The 26137-nt window shown below is 44.0% G+C and overlaps 1 protein-coding gene across 2 annotated transcripts in view; it reads right to left on the minus strand.

The window, feature by feature from the left end:
- The window catches only part of MCMDC2 (minichromosome maintenance domain containing 2), a 1264730-nt gene that overhangs the window by 863625 nt on the left and 374968 nt on the right, over window positions 1-26137 (minus strand). For both annotated transcript variants that reach the window (XM_078687209.1, XM_078687210.1), the window contains exon 6: window positions 806-913. In XM_078687209.1, the coding sequence (XP_078543335.1) occupies window positions 806-913 (108 nt within the window). The remainder of the gene's footprint in view (window positions 1-805; window positions 914-26137) is intronic.

The raw sequence follows: 26137 nt of genomic DNA on the forward strand, positions 1-26137 counted from the left end.
GTCAACGAGTACACAAGTTCTAGAAGTCGGTGGTACATGACCTACAGATTATGACTGCCACCAACATGCAGTGTAGCCTACATGTCTGTCTACTGAGTCTAACTCCCTATTTGAAAGGTACAATGCAAATTTGTAATAATTGCATTGCTACTAGCAAAGAGGAGGGTGGCGATGAACTGGGAGGGCAGATCCTCTGCCCGAGTAGTGGATAAAAGACTTTGTATTGTAAGGAGAACCTGGAACTATATGTAGAAGAGTTATCAGTGACATCGCAGCCCAAGGACATATGGGAGCCGCTTATGAACTACCTGAGATCGAGAGAACAGCCTTCGCTGGATGGGGGAACTGATTGAGCACTAGTCCAAGTAGTAACATTACGCTGTAAATCTGAAAAGGTCATTGTATTTGATGGTGGAGGCAATTGGAAATGTGATCAGCAAGCCATACGCTTTTGTTGTTGTTCTCTTTGAAAAAGCAAACTAAAAAAATAATAAGGTAAACTTTAAGGTATTATATATGCATTAATGACATTTTTTGAGGAGGGAGGGAGAAAGGGTAATATGGTGAATGAGGAGCGTTTGGAATGGCAAGGGACTGAATACATGAGACCAAAGAGAAGCAAAGGTGGTTAGAGAGCAATAGCATAAGTAAACTATTTATCTGTCAGGTTGGTGAGACGTCATGAGGATGAGGAGTGGCTTCATTCTAGGAATGTTCATTTTTGGACATTTCATTGTTACGTTGCATATTACTGGTTTATTGTGCTATTGCTTTATATAATATATATTTAGAGCACATAACTCACCTCTTAAAAAAACTGTAAACGACTGGACCCTCAATTCTGGATTATTTCTACATGACCCTTGAAAAGCATGGAGGGCTGTTGCATCAATTACTTCAACTATCTGTTTATCTATTAAAAGACAGAAGAATTATGTTATTTTCATTTTTTTTGCAAAGCTACACAGTTTCATATATTTGGTTCAAGTATGAGAAAAACGTCCAGAGACTGGGTTACCTATTAACAGAATACAGACTTTAGAGGGGTGGGGGAGAGTGTTACAGAAGGAGTGTGACTGGGTATATATTTTACTACAAGGTTGGCAGGGTCCAGATGTAGTGTGTTTTTACTTTTCGGGCGCTGATTCCAAGTGAACATTGCGTGGCATTTATTGGACCTCTCAGTGGCCTTCCTATTTCGGATTTTCTTATTAAAATTCGGGGAATTACGTGCAAAATTAGAGTTTTTTTCCACCAAACTGCACAAGTATAGGAACTTGTTGTGTGTACTTTCACCCCATGACATTTCATCAGATTTGACCTGCTGAAATTCATTGACGGAAAATGTATATTTCCGATCCTTGTACAAAAGAGGTTTGCACAGGGATCACAATTTACCACATCACTTCGACTCAGGCCCCTAGCGTTCTGGAACTGAGATTTTAATTTTTTCTTTTAAGGAGTTCGAAAAACTGAGCTTCATGCCTTTGAAGATAATACAGGTTGTGAGGAAGCATCTGGCTTAGAATTGTGTAGATTTTAAATGTATATGCTCTACTTTTCTGAAGTAGAAAAGTATGGCTGTTGAATTTAGGCCCAACCTGATGGGAACCAACTGTGGGTCGGTAAGAAGAGAAATTCCACGTTCCAATTAGGATATCTACAGGGCCTATACTTCTTGTTTTAAGACGTTTTTTAGTAGTAAGGGCTTGCTGTATAGGAGTAGTCTCAAATGATAATGTGCAAGAAGGGCCTTGGAATAAATGACCTCAACTAGCTAATCATCTATGAAATGACGGATGGGGTATGTTTCTTTTTTAGGACGGTTAGTTTTACAAAACTAAACCTCAGAAGGATAGGGACAAAACCAAAATATAAAGTCACTGATTTCAATCCTTCGGCATCAACCATTTGAGTATAGCCGGACCATTTTAGAACTGTTCATGAGATACTAAAGCTGTAAAAGAATGTATCAAGTTGTATACTGTCGTAAATAGAATCAGAGGTAACCTTTATATGCATGAAGTTGAACATGCACGCTTCTCATATATCAACATTTGGAAAACGTTGGCTACAATATTTATCATTGCAGTCTTTCTACCAAAACCCTATCTGAAACCTGGTGGAACAGACTTTACAATGCTATTCCATAATGTATTTGTTTAGTTGTTCAGTTACATTGCTTTGAATGATTTTAGTTAGAAATAAAAGATAAGAAATGAGACAGCAGTTCTCATGGCGTTTCAAGTCAGCTCTAAAGTTTTACAGAATAGAGGCTAACTATACCTTTATTTATAGTGGTAGAGATACCTTGCCTTGTAACAAAAGACAACTGTTTTTAAGTAAATCAAAGGATGGAATGAATGGCAAATGAGGTCCAGTGATTCAAATTATTATTATTATTGCAGTTTGTGTAAACGAAAATAGCAGTCAGGGTGGTAGGGGATTATTTTCGTTTCTTGCCTAAGGGCCCCGGTTGTCTCTTACTATGCAAATGACCAGTTATCATGTCTACATTTGGCAAACTTGCCAGGCTGCAAAGCACCTTCCAGATCACTCAGTGAAAAGCTACATGTACCTCACTTCAAAGATTCATTTCCAGTCAAGCACCATCCATACAGGCCGCCCTACCTATCAATTCATACAGACTGCAGCTCCCAGTGCATTAACACAGTGGCAAAATCCCCAAAATGCCACAGTGTATGTGTAAGTACTGAAAATCAGGCTGAAAAGTATACAGACAGCTACAAAAGTACTTAATAGTGATTTCAAACCAATATACTTCAGTCTCACTGCCCAGCTTCTCTTCCTTGCTAAGTTACTGTTGATTGTTCTGCAATGAGTCTTTGAGAGCAAGCCAAATACAGAACAAGCCCCACTTTCATTTAAAAATAACCAAAAAACCCACAATGACAACAACTGGATAAAAAAATGCATCAGTGAAAATCACACTTACATTTCATTGTGGTGGGACTCAATGCAATGTTGGGCATGGACTCATATTCCCTCTTCAGATGACTCCCATAGAGGGGGCGGCCCCACAGTTTGAAGACCTCTGCCTTAGAGGGCATTTACTTCCAACGCCTGATCCCATCTCAGCCTGCACAGCAGCTTGTCCCCCGTATCCAAGTGGATTGTGGCTCGAGCTCTACTGCGAACACTAAAGAGGGCATCCCTCTTTTGTTCCTAGTTCAAACTCTTCTCAGAAATCCCCGTTGACTTTCACCCTCGCCATCGGGTCGGTGTACAGCAGTTTCACCCACAACAGATTCCCACATCCAATTACCATCTTTGTTAAAACCAGAAGCATTTATGACCACTTTAGGGAGTCAAATGCCTTTTCAGAGACCAAAGCGAGCAGGGTCGCAGACTCGGCTATATGATGCCTGTGTGCTAAGCACCCAGCTAGTCGACGCAATTTATGTTGCGTCGCTCTGAGGGCATAAAACCTGACAGATCCAGGCTCACCAGGGAGTCAATCACCTGTGGCAAACTGTTGGCCAAGACCTTCGCGAGCATCTTTGTCTCTACATTCAACAATGATATTGGCCTTTAAGAGGCACACATTTACATAGCTTCCCTGCTTTGTTAACCAGTATTATCATTGCCTATCTCAGGTCTTTTGGTAGAACACCTGCCCCCATTGCTGACCTTCTTCCCATTTTGCCAGCCAGGCTAGGAGTTTTGGCCCTCACTTCTTGGTGAAGGTGTCTCTGCATGTCTTACCAGAGTCCCTCTACTTAATGAAAGAGCTCCTGTGAAGGGGACATCACATAGCACTTCCTCAGAGCATCACGGTGAACTCCATATCCCCAATCTCTCAGTCTCACTTCCTCCACTTCCCTGATACATGCAAATTAGTTGTCCCCGAATTTCCAACGTGCAGGCATCCCACTGTGCCTCAGTTCTCTTGAAAATAGTTGATTGTGGTCTAGGTGATCAGCTCTCTAGTGCCCCAATCAGTCAGCTCCCAGATGGCAAGCCTCAACTTCCTATTTGACCTTGAAACACCGGTTTGAAGGTGTGTGACTATGAGTGAGTGGTCTGAGATGCCCCAAAGCAAAAATGTGGTATGTTTGAAATGATCCAAATGATAATTTGGCACCAGTCTGGTAATCCAGGTAATCTAGTCTGGTATATTCACGTATGCTCCTACCTCCAGATGTCTGCCAGTCCCAGTGCCTCAAGAAACTGTGATAAGCGCTGGACAACCTGTGGTCTTTCGCTGGAGGCAGTTGCCCTGTCCATTTCTCTGTTAACTGTTAGACTGAAGTCTCTACTAATAAGGTGGAGGGTCTCTGATAGCCCCGTTATCCAGCCCTTAACTTATCAAGCGCTGCCAATTGTAGCCCCTGGGAAAAGTACCTCGTAACCAACACCAAGTTCTCCGCATTCCAATGCCTACGCACCGGCGCCGGACATCCCAATCGTTAAGTGAGGAAATGCATGACCTGCTGTGGGTGAGACTCGCGGGCGAGGATTCCCAACCCTTTGGACCCCCTGGCAAAACCAGCATGAGCCAGTAGCTTGTATCTACCATGGGAAAAGAAAAACACAACAGTTACCCACCAAATGGGTTTCCTGTTGAAAGATAATATCTGGGTCTTGCCTGAATAAATATTCCTACACAGTGCTCCGTTTAAGTTTGCTGCTGCCAAGCCATTCACATTCCAGGAGAGTATTTTCTGGGTCAACCCTGAGTGTATCTGCTGGGGTGTAAGTCTCACCATTTTCTGGCTTTACGTTGAGTTGCCCGTCTTGTCCAGGGACTTGTGTTGTTGAATTTAAGCCATAACCGTTTCTCTCTGTCTCTGCCTGGTTTTTTGATGGGGCTGCGTAGGAGCACCAGTGCAGTTTCTGTTTGGGTCTTTGCCTCTGCCAGCCCCCAGCTTGTCTTTCACTTGCTGTTCCATAGTTGGATGTCTCCACACCTCTAACCACTTCCGGGCCTCGGCGGCCATCACAAAGAAGTGGGATCTGCCCTGATCAACAATTCTCAATTTTGTTGGGAAGAACAGGGTGTTTTTGAGATTCAGTGTTCTCTGGTGGTGCTTCACTGCTATAAAGGTTTCTCTCTGGCACTGTATTTCATGAGATAAGTCTGGATATAGCTTTATGGAACCTCAGCCCAGGCCCTAAGGGCCATGTGCATGGGCCACCATAAGGATGTTGTCTCAGAAATTTAAAAGTCTAGTGACCACTGGGCAGGGCAGCGCCCCAGGCTTTGGTGGCCTGCCTGGTACCCTATGGGCCATCTCAACAGTGAACAGGTTCAACACTGTCCCTCAGTGCTGTGAATAGGAGCTACTTTTCCAGAAACAGTTCCATGCAGGGGCCCTCAGCCCACTCTGGAAGTCCCACCAGTCACACATTATTGCGCCAGTATCTGCCTTCTCAATCCTATATATACTCCTGTAGGTGGGCAACAGTCTTCTGCAAGTGGAGGAGCCTGGCATTAGTCTTTGAGAGGGAGGGTTTCAAGTAGTCCAGAGATTATTCTGTCTCATCCACACGCTCTGCAAAGCATTTTTTTGTCCCCCTGAAGTAGGCCCAGGTCAAGCAAGGGCCACTGCATCAATTTTGTTTTCTAGAGTCATTTTAGCATCGCAGAATGCCTCTAGTATCACCGCAGCGTGAGCCACCAGCCCTTGCTCTTCCTCGGCTGAGGCGTGCCTCCGCAAGTCCTCCCCAGATATAGGGGGTTCATTACAGTGCCCATTTTTTGCGATTTGGACCTCACCACGGTCATGCTGGCCTCTCAGGCACCAGCGGCTTCCCTGCTGGCAGTGTCTTGACTAAGGGTCCCCCAATTGCCACTCCGTCTCCTCGCTAAAGGCTGCCTTACACCAGTGCCCCTCTCTGCCCCCGGAGACCCTGGCCGTCTAACCCTGGCACCCTGGGACCCAACCAGATGGTCTCACCGTGCCAGTCCCAAGTGATCTAACAGGCCAGGCACCAGATGGTGACAACAGGAGCCCCTGCAGGCACGAGCACCCGACTCACCTCATCGTTCAGATCTCTGGCCATGTGCTGTGTGACTGACCAGGCTGTTACGCTGGGCTTGATCTCCAAGCTCGTCTGGTCTCGGGGACCCCTGCTTGACACAACTAGGGGCCCCAGGGGTCTCCGTCTACTCTCCTCTCTCAGGCCTTCACTGCTGATGTCCTTTGGCTTCCGCCCCATCTTTCTGGGTCTCCTGCTGATTCTCTGCAATTTCCTGGGGGCCTCCCGGCCTGTCTACACTATCTCCAATGCCCATGGCGCCAGCCCCGCTCAGATAGCGAGCACCCTGGCCATTTTGTGAGTCGCAGCAGCGATCAACATTGGGCCACCAAGGAGCACAGCCATGCCACGGGTCTCTGGTCGGCCTACCCTGGCTTCTTATCTGTGTTACTAGGGTCCCCTACTCCAGAGAATTGCCTCCTCTCAGAACTCCGTGGCCTCAGGAAAAGTCCTCCGTGGGCACCGGAGCTCAGGCTTGTGTGGCGGGCTCCATTCGTGGCTGGCCATGGCCCAACCATGACACTACTTTCTATATCACATATTTGTGATTTTTTCAATAAACCTTAACAAAGAAACACTGCGATACTGACCACTTTTATCAAGAAATTATATCTATTTGTTGTTCATTTATGTGTTTTTTTGTTCGATATTTCTAGCTTTCACACACAGGTGAATACATTTCCTACCTCAAAATAATGTTTTATATATTATCATTTGCTCTTCCTTCTTAAAGACAACTTTGACTATATATTGTCATAAAATGTTACAAAAATATAAAAGTGCAGATTGTACTTCACTTTCTCACATGTGTTGCTTTTGTGGAATCTGCCTCAGTTCCTCAATTGTCTTGAGGAAGCACCACTTACCCATTTTTCTAAGGCAGCAGCTACTAAGCGTTCATGTAGAGAAAGCCTAATTAGTAATTCTTCTTATCAATCAGCCAGGATCCCAATTACTAATTGTAGATGCTGAAGCACATTAAGAATGTTGCACTTGTTTACTCACTACAAGATATGGGTCTACTTTTGCAATAGGAGAGACCAAGTTCTCTCTTTAGTTACCAAATGTAAAATATTGTTAGTATATCTTTTGGCATTAAAGTAATGCTCTTGTTTTCAATTGAAGGCAGGAAAGACTGAATTGGTAACTTGTTTGCCCTTAGCTTCAACATATTAAAGTGCAGGTGACACTGCTTTTATGTCCAACTACTCTTCTCTATTAAATCTTGCAGTTATGCTCCCCACTCGAGGTCAATAATTGTTCTGAAAATGGTCTCAATCATGCAAGGAAGTAACCCCTAGCCCTTCCAAGATAATGACAGTGCTTATGCACTTTTCAAAATAAGCAGGTTAATGCTAGCCAAGATTTTTACAATGAGCTAGCAAAAACCTTCCAATCCAAAGTACTTAATGTATTTCCACATTTTCTACAAACTTTCCCAAACCATCTAACAACCAAACTCCCCACCCAGAAATTGACACTCAATGTTATTTTACTATCCTTAATACCTGTATCCCAAGAGCAAGTCAGGACCCTCCTGTCTAGCATTAAATCAGGTTACCCAGATGACCCATGCCCACCCAAATGGCTACATCTCGCTATAGAGATCATCTCTGCACATCTTACACTCGTCTTTAACGAAAGTATATGTGTAGGCACTTTCCCCATACTAGGGAAGAAAAAACAAGTTACTTACCTGTACACTGTGGTTCTCCAGTATGGATATCTTTCATAGATTCACATGCTTGTATCTTCCCTGTCGTCATGGTTGGAGTCTCACAGTATAATAAATAGATAGCAGTACAAAAAAAAACTGCACCAGTACATTGAGATGTCTTATACTTAGTAACCCAGTACCATCATTATGTGGTCCAAATACCTACCAATGAAAAGCCAGCCCTGAGATCACAATCCCCAGCAGAGCCACCATACCTCAGATTTCCAGCCCGAGTGTGAGCCAAGAGAGTATCAAGAGGTAACAGTGTTCTACCTTAGAAACGGGGAGGCGGGCGGGTCGCATGTGAATCTATGAAAGATATCAATACTGGAGAACCACAGTGTACAGGTAAGTAACTTGTTTTTTCTCCAGTATTGAATCTTTCATATATTCACATGCTTGTATCAGAATAGAAAGCAGTATCTCCTCCGTAAAAGAAGTTTCCCAGGTAGAAACTCTATTTCCACAACGTTAAATATCGTCTTTCACAGAACTCACATAATATATTGGATTGTGTGTCTCAGCATGTGTTTACTTATTTATTTATTTTATAGTTTTATAGAGCGCGAACCAGACCCATGAGGGTATCAGAGCACTTTACAGGATTAAGGGGGAGGAATACAAAGCATAAGGAAGGGAGGGATCACATTTGGAAAGTTTGGGATACATTGTAAGGGAGGAGCACGTAGTATATAGTTCAAGCTACATGTGGGGAAGGTAAAAAAAAAAAGCAAGTAGAATGAAAAATAAAAGGGGCTGCCTCATACATGAGGTGCGTGCCGTCAAAGGTCCAATCTACGTGTGGGATAATAGTTGTTGAACTTGTAGAGTGATATTGTGTCTAAGGAGCCATTGCCAGATTTCTTGCTCTTGTGCAGACAAGGATTTTGATCTTGTTCCTCCTTAGCAGATAAAATATAGTCGTTGTATTGTCCGTTCTTACTAGAACTGCGGAGTCCTAAATTCTTGGCAGAAATGCTTGTAGGCCTAAAAACACTGCTTTGAGTTCTAGCAGATTGATGTGCAGCTTTTCATCCTGTTTGATCCAATGGCCTTCAATTTCTAGGTCCTTTAGATGTGCCCTCCATCCCTGAAGGGAGGCATCCGTCATCATCACATAGCTTGGAGATTGTGGTTCGAAGTGTAGCCCTTTTGAAAAAACAAATCTTATCCCCCACCAAGACAGAGCTTTCTTTATTCAGAAGATTGATGTCTATTCGATCTTCTAACGATCCTTGATGTTGTACCCATTGTAAGTTGAGAAGCTCTTGAGGAGACCTCACGTGGAGACGGCAATTCGGAACTAAAGGGATGCAGGATGAAAGCATCCCCAGCATGGACTTGAATATCCTCACTGAAGCGAACTTTCTTTTTCTCAACTGAGAACTTAGCTTCAAGATTTTTTGAATGTGCTCCTCCGACGGAAATGCCTTTGCTTCCCTTGTTTTAAAAACAGCCCCCAGAAACTGGAGAGTCTGGGATGGGACTAGTGAGGAATTTCTAGATTTATCTTCAGACCCAGTGATATAAAAAGATTCATGCAGCTTTCCAATGAATCTTAAGTGTCCTGTTACGATGGGCCTCTGATCAGCCAATCGTCCAGATATGGATATACCTGGTGATCTTGCAGATGCAAATGTGCTGCCACTGGAGCCATGTACTTTGTGAATACTCTTGGCGAGGAGCAGAGTCCAAAGGGCAACACTCTGAACTGGTGTTGGGGCCCTGCCACCTCGAACCTGAGATACCGTCTGTGTTTGATGTGTATTGGAATATGGAAGTATGCATCTAATAGATCTACAAATGTCATATACTCTCCTCTGTTCAGCATCAGCAATATATCTTGCAGTGATAACATTCGGAAAGACTGTTTCCTGAATTTGTTTAGACCTCGCAGATCCATCACCTGTCTCCACTTGGTAGTCTGTTTTTTCCGTATCAGGAAAAAATGTGAATAGAATACTTTCCCTCATTGTAGACAAGGAACTTCTACTATTGCCCCTTTTATGAGAAGAGAGAGAATTTCTGTCTTTAGGGCCGACAGGTGCTGCTGTTTTCTGTGAACCAGAGGTCGGTCCGGTGGCCTTTGGACGAAGTCTAGGGTGTGACCATGATGAATTATGTCCAACAGCCATCTATCTGATGTTATTGACAACCACTGGTGGTGAAAACGAGAGAGGTAATGGGTCCGGTGAGGAGTGATTGATATCGAGGTGGTTGGCGCCTTTCGATTGTCACTGTCTCCTATTATACTCCTGAGGTTTTCCTCTTGCCTTTTTAATGCCTTGCAGGGCAACTTCCACATGTTTCCCGAAAAGTTTCTCCACATCAAAGGGCATATCGACGACTTTTGCTTGCACCTCTGGTCTGAATGAGGTGGCCCTAAGCCAGCCCTGCCGGCGGAGTGCCACAGCTCCTGCCATTTGTCGAAAAGCCACTGTAGATATATCCATGGCTATGTCAATCATCTCCGAGGCCGCTCGGGCCCCATCTTGAAGGATCTGTACGGCCTCTACTTTCTTATCCTCTGAAAGATATGATAATAAGGGTGCCAGATCTGACCACTTTTGTCTATCATATCGACTGACTATAGCCAGCGCATTAGAGGCCTTGATAGACGTGGCCGTCATGAACGCAAAACGTTTTCCTGCGCCATCCAGTTTTCTTCCTTCTTTGTCTGAGGGTGCTGAGCAGGCTGCAGCAGGGTTTCTTGAACGTCTTTGAGCCACATGCATCAAAACAGAATCCGGTCTGGGATGACCTATCAGTAAAGCTTGGGGCGATTCCAGGGCTTTATATTTCTTTTCAATTCTCGGAATCGAGGCTGAAATTGAGGCTGGATTCCTCATGATTTTCAAGCCTTCTTCCCAAATATAACTGACGACAGGGATAGTTCTGATTGATTTCCTGACAGAATCTTTGAAGTCATATAAGAAACATTCTGTTTCATTTACTGGAAGAGGGAGATCAAAACTTTTTAGGCTATTTCCATGAGTTCGTGAAATCCTCCGATATCCTCCTGCGGGGAGTTTGCTTGAGAAGGTGATGGAGAAGGAGATGATGTAGCAATAGATTGGTCCCATTCATCTCCCACAGGCTATTCCTGTGTTAATTCCCCTTTCTCTGGTTGGTCTTCTACCTTGCTTTCTACATAGTCGTCTCTGATGGTTATGACTTTCGGAGGTGATATCTTTTGCGAGGTTTGAGGTGTCTGCGCTATCACAGCCTAAGAAGCGCCCTGCTATTTACTTGTAGAATAAGACGTGGGAGCAGTAATCATATGCCTCAAATCCATTACCAAAGATATTGGCATGGAAATAGCCTCTTCCCTTGGGGGTAAATCCACATCCACCTCATATTCGTAAGTATCCTGAAAAGATTAATATCTTTTTGTGCTTGACAGATGGCGATCTTTGAAAGAGAATTCTTCTTGTACCACTTCAGGTTGCTCCTGGTACTCCTCCTCATCTGTATCTTGGCTTTTTATTTTGAGTTGAGATGGGCTGTAGGAAACCCCATAAGCATCACCTTCTTCAGTCTCTTCCATCACCAGGAAATTTGATGGAGTAAGCGGCAAAATTCTCGTCAAAGACAAAACCTCTGCTGAAGGTTTTCCTGATTTTCTTTCCGTCGACGAGCCCGTTGACGGAGGATACCTTTTAATAGATATTGACGTCACCGCTGTTGGAGAAATTGGAGACACACAAGTCATCGTCGATGCAGCCGTCGTCGACGAGGTCATTGTCAGAACCGTTGTCGAAAGTGTTGTCTTTGTAATTGTGGTCGACGAAGTAACAGGTCAAAAAATCACCAAGGAACAAAACTGAGCAGAGCTCAGGGAGACTCGTTCTCACACGACGGCGGATGGAAATCTGAGGTATGGTGGCTCTGCTGGGGATTGTGATCTCCGGGCTGGCTTTTCATTGGTCAGTATTTGAACCACATAATGATGGTACTGGGTTACTAAGTATAAGACATCTCTATGTACTGGTGCGTTTTTTTTTCTTTGTACTGCTATCTATTTATTATACAGTGAGACTCCCACCATGACCACGGGGAAGATACAAGTATGTGAATCTACGAAAGATTCAATGCTGGAAAAAGCAGCAATACTCCCCCTTATAAAACAGGCCAATTTTCCAGTATCAGTTCTCTCAAATTATCTCCCCAAATCACAGCTACCCTTGCCAGCCAAAATATTAGACCCATTTCTCAATCAGCAACTATCTGTTTTCGTAAAGGAAAACTACTTATTAAACAATTTGCAATTTGGATTTCGGAGCCAACACAGCACCGAATCAGCTCTCATAGTTGCTGCAGAAAGTATTAGATCTATCGTAGACAGAGGAGATAACACAGCCTTTATACTGTTGGATCTCTCAGCAGTGTTTGATACTGTCAACCACAGCATTCTGGTTAATCGCTTTATGAGCTTGGTATCAGAGATTGTTATATTCCATAGAGGTACCTCAATATAGGCGCAGGTAATATCCTAACCCTTCACCTATATTCTTCCCTACATTACATACATAATGGTTCTTAGGGACTGACCTTTTACCTAGATAAGACACTACACACAGAACACAGGATTTTCCCTGGTAAAGGCCTCATACATTATGCATGAGGATTCTTGGAAACTCAGCAGGATTACCATCTCCTGTATAATATCTATCTATTAAGTTCATTCCTGACATCATCCTAAGTCCGACAAATGACACAGCAAGGTAGAACCCCCGGGGAGACCTTTTGGTATATAAACATCACATCTTGCTGAGACAAACAGAGGAGATCAGGATTTCCCTGCCGACACACACTGACGCGAGACGCTGAGGTTCTTGCATGCAGATACTCCAGCTCGCAGTGGTCTAACATCCCTTGTGGGGTGTCCAACTCAAAACCAAGACGGGGTCCCACAGGTCTCTCACTTCAGGTAAGGGGGTTGACTTTATCCTAGAGTGATTCTTGGCTTAACACCTTGGCTTAACATGCTAGGTACACTTAGGTACATCTAGTTAGGGTAGCATCGTAGGAGTACACATTTTTATTGTCATGTATTTTTTATACTTGTCTGTATTGATGGTTATAGCAAAATGGTAGAAATCTAACATCCTTTTACTTTCTTAGTACTTCTAATCATTTATATCTTTTACTGTCTAATAGTTGTTTCAGCACACCTATTTTACGCTAGAATAACGACTGTTCAATAAATGCTTCTTGAAAAATGTCCATACTGTTTATTCTGTGTATCTCTCTGAGACTAAGTGAGCACGTCTGACAGAGACTGAAAAGTAGTATACTGTTTCCACGGTCCTGAGGAATCAGGGTTGTCATGTTCGATAGTTGCCAAGAACTCTTCTCTCCTTGGTAAGAGGAGTTTCTAGTGGCACTGTGAGCTAGCTGGTACACAGGACAACATACCCGGTGGGGGTGTCTAGAATCAGTCTGACACCAGTTCTATCCTGTATGTTGTCTAAACGCGCAGATCCGATATAGGTTTTATAGAAACTACATGACATGGTGCCGCCAACGTTGGTTGGGTACCTATTTAACAGTCATATCTGAGTAGTTCAGTTGTGAAATTTTCAGAGACCCCTACTCACATTTCCTCAGAGACGGCTGGAGTGTGAGTGTACAAAAATCCGCTGCAGAAGAGTAGGCAAAATCCTATTTTTTGGCTCTTGGTTAATCAAGCTTGAAGGACACATTGTTTCTATTTGTGCATAACACCTTATCTTGGTTCCCTTGAAGAACTCTTCTTACTTAAACAATGACAGGCAAGTAGATAACGCTGTACATGAGCTAAATCTCTCTGCCGAAGAAGCAGATGCAATACAAATTACAGAAATGTTTTGAAATGCCACCACCCTAAAACTAGCTTCATATGGTTTAACAGCTCGGGGTGGGCCAGTAACCTTCGTGATAGAGGCACACAAATCATTTAGAACGGAGGTATTCTATTCATGGGTTAAATTCCCAAAGGCAAATGCACAAACCAAGACATTCCATACGAGGACATGACATTCCGCTCACTTACCAGGAGCATTTATATTGGTTTAAAGGTGCCCTCCAACACACGAGAAATAAAGTAAGACTTGGTCCGCTTGAAAGAGAAAGAGCAACATGGCCAGTATTAGCGGACTATACACTACATCCTGACATTGAAACGATGCCAGCAGGGGAATTACTTACACTTCATAAAGAATTAATAGAACTTTACAGAAATATGGCACATTTCGGGATGAGGACACTCACAGCTCAGCCAGCAACGGCTACATCAACAGGTCCGACTCAAAGATCAACAACTAAAATTACACCACAAACACTGCACGCAGTAATGGGTAAAATGCCTACTAAACGTGAACAAATGCCATTCTGGGTGGCTCAAAAAATAACACAGCTAGAGGCGGTATTTCCAAACACCAGCCAACATGAAAAACCCAGAATGTTAACAATTTGCTTGCCCATGGGGATACTACCCCAGATAGAGGATTGTACATCTTGGGGTACAGTTTACGCTGTCATATATACCAGGACTCATGGTATCCCGTCATTACCAGTAATACCAGATGTATTAAGACAAATACAGAACAAGTATGGAGCAGAACCTGCTTTGAACTTAGGGATGAAGTTACTAGGTAATTTTGCCCAGGTATCAGCTATAATATTAGCAAATATTGAAGGGGAAGCAGCATCGGTGGCAATACGCCAATGCCTGAGGGTGTTCACTCCTTTTCAAAAGGAACATGAATTACCTAAAATAATTGAAACTGCTTATGCAGAAATAGGTAGAGACAGTTTGAGAGCTAGAGCAATAAACCCTCAACTGATGGGTAGTCCATAAAAGGATACCTTTAAGCAAGCACCTGCTTCTTCAAAGAAGAAATGGATAATAACAAACAACAAAAGAATAAAGAGAATAGATCTAAACCCTGAGGTAGGTCTCCTCAACAGGTGCCCTCCGAAAGGAGGTATAACCTTAGGAATAGGGACATTAGAAAACCAGACCGGTATCAGGACACTGATACACGTTGCTCTCGTTCCTTTCAGTGTTCATCGAAAATCTCAGAGAGGAAAGGATGGTCAAAACACAGACAAGAAGAGCCTACAAAGTCCAGAGACACGCAGCACGCTCCAGAATACACTTGAAAGAAAGAAGAAAACTCAAAACCTCAATTCAAAAAGAAGAAAGTAGCAGGTCTTAAGATCAGACATGCCCAGAATTCTGAGGACTCAACTACTGAACAGGGAATGGGCTCTGACGATACTAGACAGTGCAGCAGAAGTAACAATAGCTCGCCAGAACCTGATGGAATTTCTGGTGACAGCGGAATTGAGTGAACATATCACTGTTGAAAGGCCTGATACTAGGGTAAGTGTCCCACATAGGTTACATGAAATAACACCTCAAATGGAGGGGGACAAGCATAGAAAGATTAAAGGTCTCTTTTTGGAGAACCTGACTTTTGGCTACAACATTCTTTCAGCTGAAAGTGACTGGCCGTCTACCATTGTTATGGATTGTCCAAAGGGAGAAACTGTAATTATGCCAGCTTTTTCCAACCTCGTTCTCCAATACTTAAAGCACACATACGCAAGGGAGTGGGTGGTATCCCTTGCTCCTGCACTATATCGCAACCTTGTTAGGTGGGATGAAGATTCAACCCACCACGTGATACAGTTAAAATCTACTCCAACATCAAAGAGACAGTATCCAATAAAACAGGAAGCAAAAAAACAGGTCAGGGAGATCTTAGATCAACTTGAATACCGGGGTGTGATTGGAACTTGCACCTCTTCAGTGAATAATCCTTTGCTTCCCGTAATGAAACCTGACACCTCATATTGTCTAGTTTCAGACTATAGACATCTAAACTCATGCACAAAAACCTTCGCAGTACAAAACGCACATAGTGCCACATTGATGAATAACTTTGTGCAGAAAAAATACAAAACAACACTAGATATCTCAAATTGATTTTTAGGCCAGAATATAGCGCATGAGAGCAGATATTTGACAGCATTCTCAGCGCTGGATTCCCAGCGTCAATTTTTGTCGACTCCCCCAGGGGTATAAGAACAGCCCAGGGTTGTTTTCATTATTTTGGAATTCGCCTCCAAGGGCTACAAATTCAACTTTAAAGAAATAAAAATAGTCCACCAAAGTGTCCTATTTTTGGGATATGAGCTCTCAAGTGAAGGACAAAGCTTGGCAGCTTAGAAAAGTGGGCGGTGCCCCATCCTCCAAAATCATTGAAAAATGTACAATCCATACTGGGATTCCTGAACTTTTGTAGTACATACATTTTGGATTACGCAGAAAGGCTTAAACCTTTCTACGACCTCATAAGACCAGATTTTTCAGTTAGGCAATGGACACAGGAACACACAGACATCCTACGTTCTCTACAAGCTGACATGATAGCTTCTAAACACTTACAGACATGCATAAATGTCCGCAACCTAGTGATCCGTATAGTTGCGGGTCAATCTGGGTACACCTACCTAACATACAATGAAGGCAAAGCGGTACCCATAGAATACACATCACACTTATATACAAACGCTGCCATGCGTTTTGCCTCCACAGAAACAATTCTGACAGCAGTACAGACTGCTGTAGTGAGAGAAAAAGCACTGGCTCAGGGAAACGAATAATTGTCGTGACTCTTGTACCGGCCTTAGAGGCTGCTACAAAGGCAAGTGTTCCAAATGCTAAAGCCTTACATCCGAGATGGATACAATGGGCTAATTCTCTCACTGCATCAGACGTAGAATACAGATACGACCCAAATCTAAAAACACAAGCATTTCTACAATATGAACAAGAATATCCTCTCCCGAATGAAATAATGCCTCTAGATCAGTGTGAGTACATAATTTACAATGACGGAGCTGCTCAGCCGGCCATTCGTGTGCGATTCTTTTTACTGTGTACAGTCATACAATGAATATCTTCACTACTGGGGTCAGAATGGGTTTAAGGACTCAGAAGGTGGCACAATTAAGCACAAAATGCTATGGGAACAGGTAGCTGAGTTGAAAAATAAACTACCAACAGCTCACGTGATACACACGCTGAGTCATCAACGGGATGGCGTTCACGTAGAAGGGAATTAATTGGCTGATGAAGCAGTAAAAGGGGCTGTACGTACGGCTTCCGTAGCTGAAATCACTCGTTCAAAGACGGGAATAGATGGAGACATTATGGTTGCTGTCATTGCAACATGAAATAACTCAGCTGTACCGAACAAATGTCCACTCAAGTAGTCCTACAAGTTAGATGCAACCAACATTCCATTTGCTCAGATTTCCGGAATAGGGAATAGAGTAATACCAAACATGGATCGCAGATTGGGCTTAATATTAGCTGCACAAGAGGGTTTGGGTTCTGCACACGCAGCAGTTACGGCACCAGTTTCTTTACTGAACCAATACTATTGGTGGCCCGGATTAACAAAACAGACCAAAGACTATGTCTTTAAAGTGCAACATCTGTCAACAGATGAAGGGCTCCACCATAACACATCCAGCGCAGACACCATTGCTAATATCAGACAGACCACTTGCATGTGTATATTTGGACCACTGAGGCCCCTTACAATCTGATCGGGATTACAAGTACATCATGGTTGCAGTGTATTCCTGCTCGAGGTTCCTATGGGTTTGGCATCAGCGCTTAGCTGACGCTCGAACTGTTATCAAAGATTTGCGAGTCTTTAGCTGGACATAAGCAGTTGGCACATTACATTCTGACCATGGCCCCACGTTTAGCTCTAAGGCTTACAAGGAAGCCATGGGAAGTTTGGTTGTTGCAATCATTATCCGCTAGAGTATTAAGTGCGGGTGGCAGTTGGGTCAATCATTTATATGGGGTACAGCGGGCTTTGAATAACACGCCAAGAAGTTCTCTAGGGGGTGTCACTGCTTAATTGGTCCTTTTTGGACGAGAATGTGGGTACCTGATCTCGATTGTGAAGGCACAGTGGCAGATGAAAAACCTTTTGGCATCAATAAACGTTTGGCTGTTTTACAGGATCTGAATTAATCCAGAGAACTACAGAGTAATGTGCAGGTAAAGCGGACCACCACTGGGGAAGTCAAGTCAGTCATGGCAAGACCTGTATGGATTCCTAAAGTTGGGGATCTGGTCAGGAAAAAAATAGTGGACAAAAAGAATTTGAGCCATCCTATAGAAAGCCTGTACCCGTCCTAGCCATCCAAGGAAGAAGAACTGTACTTCTGCCACCTCTTGCTTCAAAATCTCCATTGATCTGATCAAATCACACTATGTGGCCGATACTGAATAGTAGGCCTAGTGGGCTCCTGAGTAGCCGACACCCTCCTCTCGCTCTATACAGGAAGTTCAGTCGGAAAGGCTCATCACGTTTGAAGAGACTCCTATACGAAGTTATGGACTATGCAACAATGCCATGGAACTCGTTTCTCTTGAAACAGAAATTCAAAATCAAAAAGAAAAACAAATTTCTATTCGACCTAACACTGATATCTACATTAACATGCCTCAACAAAAGCCATCTACAAGTTCAACAAAACCTGCGGAACTACCAAAAATAGATCAAACTGCATCTGGCTATTTCATCGAATTTGATTCCTTTTCCTTGGATCCAAGTGAACCTGAAACAATGCCAGCCTCAATATCTCGTCAACAACAAATCAAAGACTTCTTAATTTTTCTTTAAAAAACATACCTGGTGTCACCTTGGCTACAACTTTGGGTAATCACCGGTATACTGTTCTTTCTTTTCTGGATAGGCTTAGTAACTGTTTTCTGCTTACTTATCAATGGAACTTATCTGCGCCAAAGCTCTGCAGCATCAAAAGTAAACTTGATCCTGAAACCTCATGTTTCATCAAATTGTGAACAAAGAGACTTGTCATCAGTGAACATTAAAGCAATTCCTATACCTCATGGTATAGTATGGGACAAGGTTGATTATGATATATTTTGTCCGACCGAACTTTTAAAAATACATTTATTTAAAATTACCTTAAATGATATAATTACAACCAGTACATTTTCTGAAGATTAGGATTTTGAAACTGTGAACAATATGTTGTCTGATTTAGAACAATCTGTCGCATTTTCTAGTAATTAAATATTAGAAGACACATCAGACTTTAACACAAGGTATTTTTATTAACATTATGGTCATCATTTTTTACACAAATCTAGTACCCCTATGAATGTGTTCACATATCACCAATGGCAACATTGCCCTACACCACCGAAAAGTAGTTCCAAAACTTTTGCACAGAAATTTTCATATTTTTCAGGGTTTAACATTACTGACCCATCCTCATATTACTATAAGGTTGCACCGACATCCACATATGCTGACTAACATCAAACAGATTTACTCTGCTTCCTTCATTACCCAACTGTCTGAACAGGGTTTCGACTTATGTAAAGATGCTATAGTCTTAAAATCAGTCTGGGGTTCTAGAGATTGGCAAGTCCAGGGAACAGAAGCACTGTTTAGAGCATGCCTCATTCCTCAGCAGATGATATTTCTAAATGATACTGTGCAACAGACTTCCTGTCTAGGAATAGCCAAGAATAAGGATTTGAACATAGCTCGGGTTCCAACACCATCACATACAGAGAGTAATTTAACGTCACTGAAAAGGGGCTACATTAGATGACATTTTACAATACAATAGATCAGACCCCAATCGGGGGGATGGGTGGTTTGGCCCACAGACACAAACAGATGTCAGGAAAGATTCAGGAGTACCACCGAAGGGTTTAGTATCCACAGGCCAGACCCACGATATGTACAAAGAGAACATCATACAGTGTTGGTAAGTTATGCCTCGATCGGCTATAAGCCTCAACACTAATACAGGTGAAACAACACTTAGCCTTACTTACAGAGGATGTAGACCTACAGGATTTTTTATTAGGTCCCAGAAAGCCACGTCAAAAGATTTCTATTACGCTGTCTATAACGAAATTTGGAAAATCTCCCAACAAGAAGCAGCGGTCACTACGAGAAATAAATAGGATCAATTTAGAAAAGGCGTTAGCCGTAGTTGACAATGGCATGACTATGTTACCTTCCAGGATTTATTCACTGGGCAACATTGTATCTCTGCTATTGATGTACTAGAACAAGATTTGTCCATACTACAGCACAAGCAATCACAATTACATTCCATTATGTTACTGAGTTGGACGCTGCAATCATTGTGTGCAGGTTACGTGCCTTGGCGTTTTATCAACAGTAGGTCATTATTTTCTGCATCCAATCTAACGGAATAACAGATGAAAATATCACAGAGGGGAGCGAAATATACAATGTGGCGTATTGAAAAACTGGATAGATTACCTTTTACTGTGGCAGAATTATCGTCCACAGAGTGGTTGATCCATGGCCATATAAAATTACCGGTCACTACTTTCCAGTTTCAGTACTGTCTAGAACAACAACAGGTATGATGATGCAATGGGTAGGGAATTCTTCAAGGAATTTTGGGAATTACCGTACAGATTTCGATGCAGGAGTGGGGATCTGGAAGTGTTTCTATGCGGTAAAAACTGTGAGAACGCTTTAAGTGGATCTCTCATATGCCAGGATATTATGCTGCACGGGGCCTGCAGTGGTTCAGTAGCAAACCTGTCCTGTCACTTGAGGGGTACCCCAGCAGCCATGATTACCCTGGTATTCAAGCTACTTTCAAATGGGAGTTACTTGATGCTGAACAATCAAGGCTGCTGTGGGATGCTTCCAGGCATCGCATGTCTCGTCACTGTGAGCTCCAGGGTTACTTGCTTATGCAAGTATTGTTTCCACCGACACACACAGTCAGGGAGGCACTGCTATGGCCTTCGTTGAATGTTTCCTTTATACGGTTTGATACTCTGAGCAGAATGAAAGCCATGCTTATACAAAAAACAGTGCCCTTATCCTCCGCCCAGGAGACTTTTGATCTCCAGATCAAAGGGTCCTTGGCTGAGATACAGGCACTCATACGTACGAACTGCCCCATCCATTCCAAAGAAATGGTAAATCGTATCTTTAACATGTCTGATACGACGGGTATAGTCCACCTATTTAAGACAATAGGTTCGGGACTGTTAAGCACCTTTTAGACAGTCCTCAGAGAAACACCAAACTTTATACACTCCGTATTATTTTGGAGGACTTTAGCTGATACTGTTTCTAATAGCACGTATCCTGATTGCAGTTTTTCAGCTATGCAATGGATGGCCCAGTCACCAAGGAGATTAAAAAAGCACTCCTGGAACGTAAATACCGTGAACGCATGGTACAACATCTGGGCACATCTCGTCTACAGGAACTAAGCGCCTCTTGGTTCCTGTCATTTAGACCAGTCTGGATGGACTGCATCCTACCTGTTCTCCGATGCCTGTTCTGCGGAGAATAATGCGTGTTGGATCTTTGTCTGACATTTCCATCAGTTGCGCAACCGGACGTTGATGCTTCACTGGACCTGATAACGGACCATGTTCTGCAGTATCCCCAGCATATTCCTATGTTGATGGCGGCATTCTTAGAGCCTCCACAGGAAGTATCTGCTCATGTTGGAATGGATACAGGCTCCTCCACTGACACTCAGGCCTTGGATGGCGCACAGGCTTCGCCAGCATCGGCTGCAGGAAGTACAGAGGATCATCTGTTCTCAATTGACGTAATCAGCGAGGTCTTACAATGGTCGTCGTCTGCGATGGCAGGCTACAGCGATGTTGCGCCTACCAGCCAGGACACATAAACATTTGGCTCATCGTGTGCTGGGAAAAATTCTGCCTTTTTCAAACAAAACTCAAAATTGGAACTCCAAAACAATTGACACTTTTTTATGACCTGCATGGCTTTCCGATGCTTGTAGCTGTTTGAACTATATACACAGACACATTAGAGCTATTGCTTGAGTGACAATTTTTCTTTCCATTTCACATATTTTAAAGGTTTTCAAATTTTTTAGAAAAACTATTGTTTTACTATAGTTGTTTGCTCCAATGCCTAGACAGCCTAGTAGTAAGCTTGAATTTAATTATGTTGTCCAGTCGGATGAGGAGTGGGTGTTCTATTCCATAGAGGTACCCCAATTTAGGCACAGGTAATATCCTAACCCATCACCTATATTCTTACCTACATTACATACATAACGGTTCTTAGGGACTGACCTTTTACCTAGATACGACACTGCACACAGAACGCAGGATTTTCCCTGGTAAAGGCCTCATATATTATGCATGAGGATTCTTGGAAACTCAGCAGGACTACCATCTCCTGTATAATATCTATGTATAAAGTTAAGATACGAGCAACTTCCCTTCGGTAACGATGTATCTGGTAGAGACGATTCTAGCTGCAGATTCCTTCATGTAGAATTATCCCCAGGCGTGAGACTGGATCCAGAAACTTTTTGCCACAGCATTCCTGCACGCCGGGGGCGGGGCGGCATCACGCGACTTCGCCCAGGTGTTGTCCGCGCATGTGATGTCAGTGAGGTCACATAAGCCCCACCCCGGCGCGCCAATGTCAGTTTTCTTCGGAGAACTTTTCCGCACCACAACGTGGAACCACCAGACAAAAAACTGTGGAAGCATGGGAACAGTGTGGGAAAGAGTATATAAAAAAGAAAAAGAAACCCTAAAGGACAGTGCAACACTGCAGTGTCCAAGGGAAGAGACAGAAGGAAGAACAGAGCAAAGCCCAGAGAGGCCACCCTGCCAGTACATAGACAGCCACCCTCCCCTCTCCCTCGGAGACAAGGAACCTGCGTAAAAAGACATAACACATGTAGCAGGCCTACAACACTCACCCCGAAACAAGGAAGAAGAGACAGTCCCAACAGGCAGGAACAATCCACCTCCAAGCCACACCAGCATAGAGGACAACCCCCCCCCAAGAAAAAGGGGGGAGGCACGACCAGAGGACCCCGACTCAGAGGTTAGCAGAGGGGCCAGGACCCCTAGCTGCAAGAAGAAGGGAAGGGAGGGAGGACAGACATTGAAGGCAAACCCCCTCAATCTGGAGCAGCCAGAGAAGCGGGGCATAGGAACACCGTAACCCTATCTTCCAAGAACCAAAGAGGAGGAATGAACAGTAACAAGACGGAGCCACCGCCAAGAGCAAAAGAAGGTACTCAGAGGAGACATAATCCCCCACTGGGAGGCAAGTACTGAAGAGCAGCCCAGGGGTCCTCGCAGAATGGGGAGGAAGGGCAGGCCGTGAAGGAATCTGTGGCTAGAATCGTCTCTACCAGATACATCGTTACCGAAGGTAAGTAACTCATACATCTGATAGAGACTACTAGCCGCAAATTCCTACACGTAGAATAGATACCCTATCAATACCCATGAGGAAGGAGGGTCTGCGAGAAGACCCCACCAGTCTGGACAGGATAGACGGCCCACAGGGGCCCAGATCTGTAGACCAGGGAAGTAACCTCGTCCCTTCCAGGCAGAGGTCCCCCACAAGTCGAACACCAGCAGCCCCCTGGGGATGTAGGAGGAGGAAGACAGAGTGAAGAGGCCCATACACTCACCACAGAGGAACCAAGGGCAAGGCCGGAGAGGCCGAAACAACCCACTCCGCCCACAAGGCAACAGAGCTTACATCCAATGCCAGGACAGGCAGAGGAACAAGAAGAGGAAGAAGAAGCCTAGAAGGCCAGAGGAAACAAGGGAAGAGGCGAGCCAACCCAAAGGGAAGGCAACAGGCCAGCCAGAACGGCACCCATAGCCATAACTGCCAGAAGCAAGAAGAACACAGAAGCATCCCAGCTCTCAGCAAAAGAGCAGAAAGGAGAGGAAATGCCCGGACACACCACTACTAGGGTCGTGCATATAACCTCAAGAAGCAATAGCAACATACAGAAACGCGCACCCGAAGGCGACCCGAACTCCCCTGCAGAGCTTAGCTATATAACAGCTACCACTACCCCACATAGGGTACAGTAAGTCCCAAGACATGGGAACCCTCTTTGGAAGAACTTCGGCAGCAGAAGAGAAAATAAAAGAGTCATGGGGGAAAACAGCCTCACGCAAGGCTTGACAGCAGCCCAAATAAAAACAGAAGGCCTAATCTAAGTCTGTGTAACAACTCCAGCGAAAACGCACACAGTCAACAAAGGGCCGTCCAGAAGCCAAAAATGCCAAAGTCCCAGCAAGGAGGACCCAATGGCCAGAAAACACAATTTACAGCAAGGGCCATCTGCCCAAAAAAGGCCCAAAACCAGCTCAACCCCAGGAGGGGAAGGAGGAGAATAAGGCGGAGGCGAAGGAGAACAGAGCACTGCCAGGAACCTCTGGATGTCGGAGTCAGCCGGGGGATGGAACAACAGGCTGCCATCAAACAGAAGGTCAATGAGCCGCTCCCGAATATTTTCAAGGAACACGCCGTCCCTAAGCCAAGCATGCCAATGGAAGGTGACTGAGGAAGCCATGGCCCGGCCCAGCACCTCCGAGATGTCCAGAGCGGAGCGGAGAATTTATTTATATTTTATTTATATTTAATTTTATCGAGCGCACAGCTACCCGGAGGTTTCCCGGCGCTAAACCAACAAATAAGGTGTACAGTCGTATAGTTTATTGATCAAAAAGCCAAGTTTTTACGTCTCTTCGGAACTTTAGATAGTTGGGTTCAATCCGAATAGACAAAGGGAGAGAGTTCCACAGGGATGGTGCCAGAAAAGCAAAAGATCGACCGCCCATTCTGGCTCTCTTCGTCCTAGGGATCTGAAGTTTATGTTGACTGGATGAACGAAGAGTGCGGGAGGGAAGGTATGGATGAATGAAAGATTTCAAATACTGAGGGGCCTTGCCAGTGTTAATTTTATGTATAAGACAGAGAGCCTTAAATTTGCAGCGACTGTCAATGCATAGCCAATGAAGGCTACGACAGTACAGGGATGTGGAGGATTTGTAAGGTAATTTGCACAATAGATGGACTGCCATGTTCTGGACCGTTTGTAATTTCCGGATTACCTCCTTGCCCGCTCCTAGAAAGAGAACATTACCATAGTCAAGGCGAGATGTTATTAACGCCTGGACTACGGTTTTCTGGGTTTCCAGCGGGAGCATCCAGGTGATTTTCCTCAACCATTTGAGGATGGTTATACAAATGGAGGAGACTCTCACGGCAAGTTGTCTCATGGACAGCTGGTCATCAAATATTATTCCCAAGTTACGGGCTGTTTTCGAAGGGTTCGGGAGGGTGCCCATTTGAGCAGGCCAATGAGAGGGTCCCCATAAGGCAGGATTGTTGCCAAACAAGAGGAGTTCAGTTTTCCCTCCGTTCAATTTTAGCTTATTGTTATGCATCCAGGAGGCAATATTGTTGAGACCATGACAGAGGGAAGATGTAGTGGAGTGATGACTGGTGGAGAGAGAGAAGATGATCTGTGTGTCATCTGCATATGAAAATATGGAGAGCCCAGCTTGCTCCGCAATGGCAGCCAAGGGTCTGACATATACATTAAAAAGGAGGGGGCTCAGGATGGAACCTTGTGGCACACCATATGCAGAAGTATGAATTTTGGATGCAGGGGTAGATGAAAAGACTTGAAAAGTCCGATCGGACAGGAAGCTGATGAGCCATTCAAGGGCAGAATGAGTAATGCCAGACCGCTTTAGAGTGTTAATCAGAACGGGGTGGGAGACCGTATCAAATGCGGCACTTAAATCTAATAGAATAAGTGCCACGGTCTCCCCTCTGTCCACCAGGTGACGAATGGTTTCAGAGACTCCCAGAAGAGTGGATTCCGTAGAAAAACCAGAACGAAAACCAGATTGTGAAGGGTGTAAGATATTGTGAGATTCAATGAAGCTAGTAAGTTGTTTATTTATATGCTTTTCCAGATTCTTAGAGTAGACTGGAAGAAGCGAGATTGGCCAGAAGTTGGCGGGATTATTTGGATCCGCATTGGCCTTTTTCAGCAACGGTACAACCATTGCATGTTTCCATGAGTTAGGGACCTTGGCCTCCCTTAAAGATGTATTCAGTAAATCCATGATGAGCTTTAGAAAAGGAGGGTCTAGGGTAAGCAAAATTGAAGGAGGGAAGGGATCCAGAGGGTAACCAGATTTGATACTTTTCACTATGTCATGTAATGTGGAAGGGGTCAAGGGGTCCCAGGCAGTAATCTCCGCAACTGCCGACAGAAAGACATCTGAGGTAGTAGATGTAGTGGATTCAGAGACAAAGGGAACGTTAGAGGGGCCAAAATCAGGATATATACTCTCAATTTTAGAGATAAAAAAGTCAGCTAAAGAGTCACATTGTGCTTTATCTAGGCATGGGGCCTTGGGTTGACTAGTGGCACCAGAGATTTCCTGCACTACCTTAAACAAGGCTTTGGGACGGTTTAGAGCATTTAAGATGGAAGAGTTAACATATTCAGTTCTGGCTGTCTTACAGAGGGTAT

This window comes from Lissotriton helveticus, chromosome 4_1, assembly GCF_964261635.1.
Source record: "Lissotriton helveticus chromosome 4_1, aLisHel1.1, whole genome shotgun sequence".
Taxonomy (NCBI): Eukaryota; Metazoa; Chordata; class Amphibia; order Caudata; family Salamandridae; genus Lissotriton; species Lissotriton helveticus.